The sequence below is a fragment of the Akebia trifoliata genome, chromosome 14 (genome assembly GCF_017979445.1).
Source record: "Akebia trifoliata isolate Shusen 1 chromosome 14, ASM1797944v1, whole genome shotgun sequence".
Classification (NCBI taxonomy): Eukaryota; Viridiplantae; Streptophyta; class Magnoliopsida; order Ranunculales; family Lardizabalaceae; genus Akebia; species Akebia trifoliata.
In genome coordinates this window covers 20,286,755-20,293,593 of record NC_141388.1, presented here as the reverse complement: position 1 = coordinate 20,293,593, position 6,839 = coordinate 20,286,755, and the positions used below count along the sequence as shown (strand labels likewise).

The 6,839-nt window shown below is 34.7% G+C and overlaps 1 protein-coding gene across 1 annotated transcript; it reads right to left on the bottom strand.

Annotated features, from left to right (window-relative positions):
- Positions 1-4,098: 4,098 nt before the first annotated feature.
- LOC147386515 (LOB domain-containing protein 15-like) lies at positions 4,099-5,722 on the bottom strand. Its single transcript, XM_086423252.1, has 3 exons — positions 5,645-5,722; positions 5,237-5,486; positions 4,099-5,136 (listed from the first exon to the last, which is right to left on the bottom strand). The coding sequence occupies exons 1-3, from the start codon at positions 5,656-5,658 to the stop codon at positions 4,735-4,737; spliced, it is 666 nt and encodes a 221-aa protein (XP_086279378.1). The 5' UTR covers positions 5,659-5,722; the 3' UTR covers positions 4,099-4,734.
- Positions 5,723-6,839: the final 1,117 nt, after the last annotated feature.

Here is a 6,839-nt window from a genome sequence, read left to right as displayed (position 1 = left end):
AAATGGGTTATAGGGACCCCTATTTATAGATTTTTTTAAATGCCTTTTAAAAAGAGTTAACGTTTAATTATAATTCTTTTAAAAAGAGTTATTGTTTAATTTATAATTCTATTAAAGTTTTAGGTAGAGTTATATTTTAATTAGAATTATTTTAAATAGAGTTATTATTTAATTAGGATTGTTTTAAATAAAGTTATTATTTAATTAGAATTCTATTAGGATTTTGATTTTTAGTCTCACTTGATTGACTTTAATATCTTTACTTTAGTCTTACTTGATTGACTTAAAGATTTTGACTTTAGTCTTACTTGATTGACTTTAATTTTGACTTTAGTCTTACTTGATTGACTTTAAGATTGACTTTAGTCTTACTTGATTGACTTTAAGATCTTGACTTTAGTCTTACTTGATTGACTTTAATTTTAATTAGGATTTCACTTTACATTAACTAATGTCTTAATTATTAATTTCAGAATTTTTAATTATTAAAATTGTAAAATTACCGTTTTGCCCTCGGAGAGGACTTTTTGCGTTTGAAGTCGATTTTCAATGTTCCAATAAGTTTTGGAATCGATTTTTTGTAAGGAATTCAATGGGAATGTTGATTTTTATCATTTATGAATTTTGTTTTACGAAATGATCGTGAACTTTGTAAGGGGCATTTTTGTAATTTTGTCAAATTCTGTGAAAATTGGCGAAATTGTTTATTGGGTTTCGATTTGTTTATGTGTTTGAAAGAATTTTCTTAAGTGTAATGTAGGCTCTAGGGATGTTTTGAGGTTAGGGGTATTTTGGTAATTTGATCATTTTTTAGTGATTTTTACTCTGAAGCTTCTTTTTGTCTGCAAAATGATGATTTCTACGTTTTTGAGGTTACATTTTCCTACCGTAGTGAGGTTTCTAAGGTTTTGTTAATTTGAGATACCTCATCCGAATTTCTGAAATATATCTAACAACAAAATATAGCATTGGAATAATCATCCATCATTGGGAACCGTTGCAATCGAGTTGACGAGTTGATTAATCAGGCGAGTGCAAAAATGGGGTGTCTACAGTTTGACTGTAAGAATGGTAATAGCCTATCGTGATAATCGCTCTTCTAACAATATCGCCTTTGGTAAATTGATTAACAAAAAAGGAACTACAAAATAGTTAACCTCTTAAAATTTCCCAAATCACAAAATGGTAATTGTATAAGATGCATCAAATGGGTGAGGTACAATTGGGTCCAACTGAATTTTCAATAAAATTTGTCTAGTTAATGAACCATCGGTCTTTTGAGTTTTATAATTCATTAAAAAATAAAATGTATGATGACAATTTAGGGAAAAAATACGTACTTCCTAAGAATAATGCTGAAGTGACCTCAGGCTAGAGCCTCATATCGCACTTCTTGAATGGAGAGTGTATGAGAACCATAAATGCTTTTCATTGAGATACACGTGAAAAAGCATCTAGGGTTCCTATCCAATTTCACGTCAAAAAGTACGATATGAGATTCCAGATTGAAGTCACTCCAACGACTCATTTTTTAATAAATGTAAATCGATCCAACAAAATTGTAGTAGGGTCGACCAATTTGAAAATTTCCTGTTTAGTCATCGTTTCGTTAGTTAAAACATTGAATATTACCCGTATCACCACCACTAATCATTGTGGCACTACTTTTTCTTGTGCAAGCTTACACTCATTTACTACTTCCTATGTGTGTTGTAGGATTTACAATCCACCCACCCACCCACACGCATGGAGCCTTAAGTTTAACCTATGTTCTAAGCCGTTTTGAGTCAATCTCATACCCATAGCAAATGGGGGAGATCCAAACTTACTCAGTAATCCCGAATAAATAAATACAGTTGAGGCCTTGGGACTCATCTCCACATGCAACTGCTAAGCTCGATGTAAACTTGAATTAAATGAAGCTCTATAAGTAAAATCATCAAACCCATAGAAAAATATATCTACGACTTTGCCAATTTAATGAACTCAATCTCCTTCAAGCAAAAAAAATCATATATTAACAAAACATGGCCCATCTGTTCTCTAACTTGAATTTTTTATGAGTTCCCTTGTTTTAAATTAGAACAGCCCTCGTGTATAAAGGAGACGAAAGGTTGAGATTTTGGATGAATTGAGAAGGAAGATTGGAATTCTTTTGAATGGTACATCTGTAATAATAAATTTAATTGGAGTTGAGTAAAGACAACCTAATATGCGACTTTTGCAAGCAATCAAGACAGGAGACCAAATTCTATCACATCTCTAATGTGCCTATCAAAAGATAGAGGGACTAAAAACAAAAGGGAAGATGGGAGATAGCGAAGGGGATGCAGTTCCCTATGACTCTTCTTGTTTATTAGAAATTTTATGTGGAGTTTCTTTTCCCTCCCTCACACTCAGGTTGAACCTCACACGCCAAGGAAACCCAACATTTTATAAAATATAATTAGCTGGCAAGGTCACTGGCTACGCAACTCTACGTGTATTTATTTTTCTTTCTTTGCACATATTCATCAAAAGAATACCTTAACTTCATACCAAAATTACGTTTAACTGTCAACATATACTAGAATACCCTTAAATCTCTAGGGGTAGAAACTTGGGCTGATCCCTTGAGAAGCAAACATACCCACACACACAAAGATTTACGTAATAAGCTTCAATAGACTAGGAGGGGGATAAACATTAAGTAATTAAAGAAATTAACATGCATTATAAATTACTGAAGAAGACGATGCAAATATAAGGTTCTGTAAATCATCATCGGAACCTTATCCAACATATTCGAGATTCACTTGATTGGTCTTATTTCAGTAATTTTTTTCTCCCAATGCTAATTATTCACTTGATATATATAGGTCTTATTTTGGAAATTTTTTTTGCTCCCACTGCTTACAGGATTTGGGATCCACCAATCACACGTGCCTGCATTTATTGAATAGCATCCTCAATTTACAAAACCACCCTCATTAGGCTTGACGCGGCACACGGTGGAGAGCCTATGGTCAAATACACTCCACTGATGCGGAATGTGCACAAAACCATATATTTTTATTTGAGTATCTATTTTTGAGTCAATTTAGTATGATTCTAAATATGAGTACAAATAAGAATTTCTATTTTCGACTTAGCTACGAAATAACTAATGTGGAGGCAAGAAAATGGTGGTTGTAATAAGCAATATGTGGCACCGTAAGATACAAATAATAATGTTCATCTACCAGAGCTACCAAGTCAGCCGAACGGCCAAAATAGGAGGGTGCCGAAGCACCAAAAATGAGAAACCTAGAATTCCCAAATAAGAGCTCACAGGTTCAAGATCAAAATTCATCGTCATGAAGTGGGAAGATTCCCAATTGGAATTGGTCGACCCAAAGCAAGATCTAAGAGTAGAGGGTGGGTAGAGGGATGTAGAAAGACTCCATCGAGGAGTGGGGTATAGATTATTTGATAGAGGTATGAATGCCATGAGAATTACTATTGTAACACATGACTGCTGGACTAGCCTTACTTTATCAAGGAAACACAGGGCTCTAATAAAGGGAGAGGGATCAGCTAGACCCAAGCATAGGCAATATACAATAGGGAAAGGGTTTTATCCATGCCCTCCCCCCCCTTGCCTTTTTTTTCTTGGCGGGGGCGGGGCGTGGTGGGGGTAAGAGGAATATAAAGGCTCTCAAACACAATACAAGGGATACAAATTAATTCTAATCGAGAAATCTTTACATTATTGAATTTATGATTGATTTAATCATTGGAATATTTTTACGTATTCATCAAAACTTAAAGATTACAATCATAATACTGCCATCTATAGACAAACATCTCCAATTGTGGGGAAAGAACTGATCTTCCCACTTAAAAAGGAAACAACCACTAAAAAGTAATAAAAAAATAAAGAAAAGTGAGAGTTAAAGCAAACCTTAATAGAATTAAAAAGAACGGAGAAAAAACGAAGAAATAAATGTATGGAGAACTAACATATAGGTTCTTAAGAAATAAAGGCAACTACATAATTTCAAGTGTTTAGCATTTCATCATAGTGGCATTTAGTTACTTTGAGAGACAGACCCCCCCCCCCCCCCCCCCCCCCCAAGGGCAATTTTTTGAAAAGTTTTTTCCCATTATGACCAAATTCAATTCTAAAGAACTTTAAAGCTGTAGGGCAACCACACCATACCTTTTGTCACCCGTCCTTAAATGATTCCGTTCAGATCCTTTGGAGGGGGCCAGACAAACATGTAGGAAACGAAAAGACTCAATCGGTCAACCAAAACCCCCCGCACGTGTGCATAGACTCCGCATCTCATCAAATTCCTAAGGAACAGGAATAATGGATGCTGGAGATTACACTGCATGTTTATCTGGTGTTCTTCTGGAGAGTCTCCAGGATTTTATTTCACTTAAAAGAGCAAAAGTAACGAGGCTGGAGACATATATAGGTGCAAAAGAGAGAGAGAGAGACCTTTTGTGTTGATGGCATGATATTAAAGAAATCAAGTTTTTCTCTCATCCTTGATTGATAGACATTAAAGAGTAAATTCAAGAATAAGTCGGAGGAAAGAAAGAAGGAAAAAAACCATTTTGGAGTCGTTTTCCAATCATAAATTGAAATTTAAGGAAAAAAAAAAAAAAACACAGATGGTACAAAGTTTGTCCCCTCTTTTATTCGGCATTATTCTTAATATAGTAAAGAAAAAAAAAAGAATACTAGGATTTTTTTAACAGAGAAAGTTAACCAAAATATAAGGTATTCTCATTCGAAATTGAACTATAATCAGTTGATCTCGAAGGCAGCGTATACATCGAAGAAGAAGAAGAAGAAGGAAGAGGAGGAGGAGGAGGTGGTGGTGGTGGTGGTGGTGGTGGGATTGGTGCACTTGCAGTAACCAATACTGTCCCATGAGAGATCATCAAGGGAGCATGAGATGAATTAATAATATCATTAGTTGTTTCGTTGTATTTGTATTTCAGAATCTCATTTCTTACTGAATTCAGCTCTGCATGTAAAGATTGGACTTGTTGTTGTAAAGCTAAGATTGCACCCATGCACCCATAGACAGGATCCCTAAGCCTCACATTTGCTTCATAAACAAGACTATTTGCTGCATCGGCTCTTTTGCTCTCTGGCACCTCCTGAGGTTCAAATATTTTATTATTAATTATATAGCATTTATATATCAAGGCAGAGATCAAAGAAAAGAAAAAGGGAAGAAAAGAGGATTGATGGACTAACCATTAGCATCTTGGTGACGTTACTAGCACCGAAGACCTTGTGGACAGAAGCGAATTTGTGGGGCTCATGAGGAGAGAAATATGGAGAGAAAGGGCATTCTTGTGCACATCTTCTCCTTAGAAGCTTACATGCGGCACAAGGTGTAATGGTGTTTAATGTCCCAGGAGGACCTAGTAAGTGTCTCCTTCCCATTACATCAGAAGTATTGGCTTCTCTTTTGAGTTTCTTACCTATTTCGTCAAATCTTTCCCTGCAGATCAACGATAGAAAATCAAATGGACATTTTTTTCTTCAAAAGAAAGAAAATTAATTAATCTAGTTATCTGGGTACCCATGAACATAAAATTATACAAAAGAAGCTAAGTTAAGGTGATCCAATAGCCTTTCTTGTTTTATCTTAACTTTTACCTATCTCTGGACATTCAGGCATGCTCCTTGGCTTTGGAGATGGAGTTGGAGAGAGAGAGAAAGAAGAAAAAAGGATCAGAGGAGGAAAGAGTGCTTAAAAGGCAAGGCATTATTAATGAAAAGTGGACCAATCAATGTTAAACAATTGGAAATAAGAAACTGAAAGGAATGAGTCCCATTTTGCTGTTAAAAAATGTTAGCCATTTTGCTGTACACAAATAGCAGAAAGCCATGTGGAGGCCAAAAAATTGAGAGAATAGAGAATTTCTCGCTGATGTTGACCATGATGACATGATGATCTTAAGATTGGATAGATGAAAGGTTCTGAAGTTTGCAGAAGAATAGAGACGCAGGAGAAGGATGGTGTGAGATAAGAAGACAGAGAAATGAGTGATGACTGAGGATACTTCTCGCTTTTGTGGACTATTTAAAGTCGGTATCACAAAACTTGGTAATTCTTTCCAAAATTTGAAAAATTTTCTCCCAAAAACAATCAAATTGACCAATTAATTAACAATTTGAAGATTAATCGCCCACTCCCACCTCAAGAATTTTCTTCCTCAACCTACAAATCTTAATAACAATATAAAGCTTTAGGGATATTGAACTTTTTTTTTTTGTTGAAACGGGAAGCTGAAATTTAAATATATATTTTTTTAAATAATTCCAAAAAAACCATCAATTTTTTCCCAAACTTTTCTAGGTGTTTCTTTATTAAATCGAAACCCTTAACCAATAACCCTAAAGAAGTTAAAGAAAAAAAAAAAAAAATCGAATCTCTCAACGATTTTCCTCACCAATTAATTGGCATATATCTTGATTGTGTATTTTCGAAAAAATAATTGTTAGGATTCTTTTGTAGTTTCCAATTAGAATGACTCTATTCTACAAATATTATGATACAAACATATGACTCTACAATCTTGGTGTAAACACTCCATTTTTACCTAGGTCAAGTCCAAAAGCACCAAAAACCTTGCAAGAAGGGGCTTTAACCTAATGAAATTTTCAAGAGGGTTTAAAAACCACATTATTAAGCAACTACATAGTTGGAATGCCATTTTTAAAAAATTCTTGATTTAAGCCTAGCCGTACCTAACCCTTGGCCAAGCTTAAATTTAAGTCTTGCTGAACCTCAACTTTGACCAAGCTTAATTATTTATCTAGCCAAGGGTTGCCCATGGCTAGGAGAAAG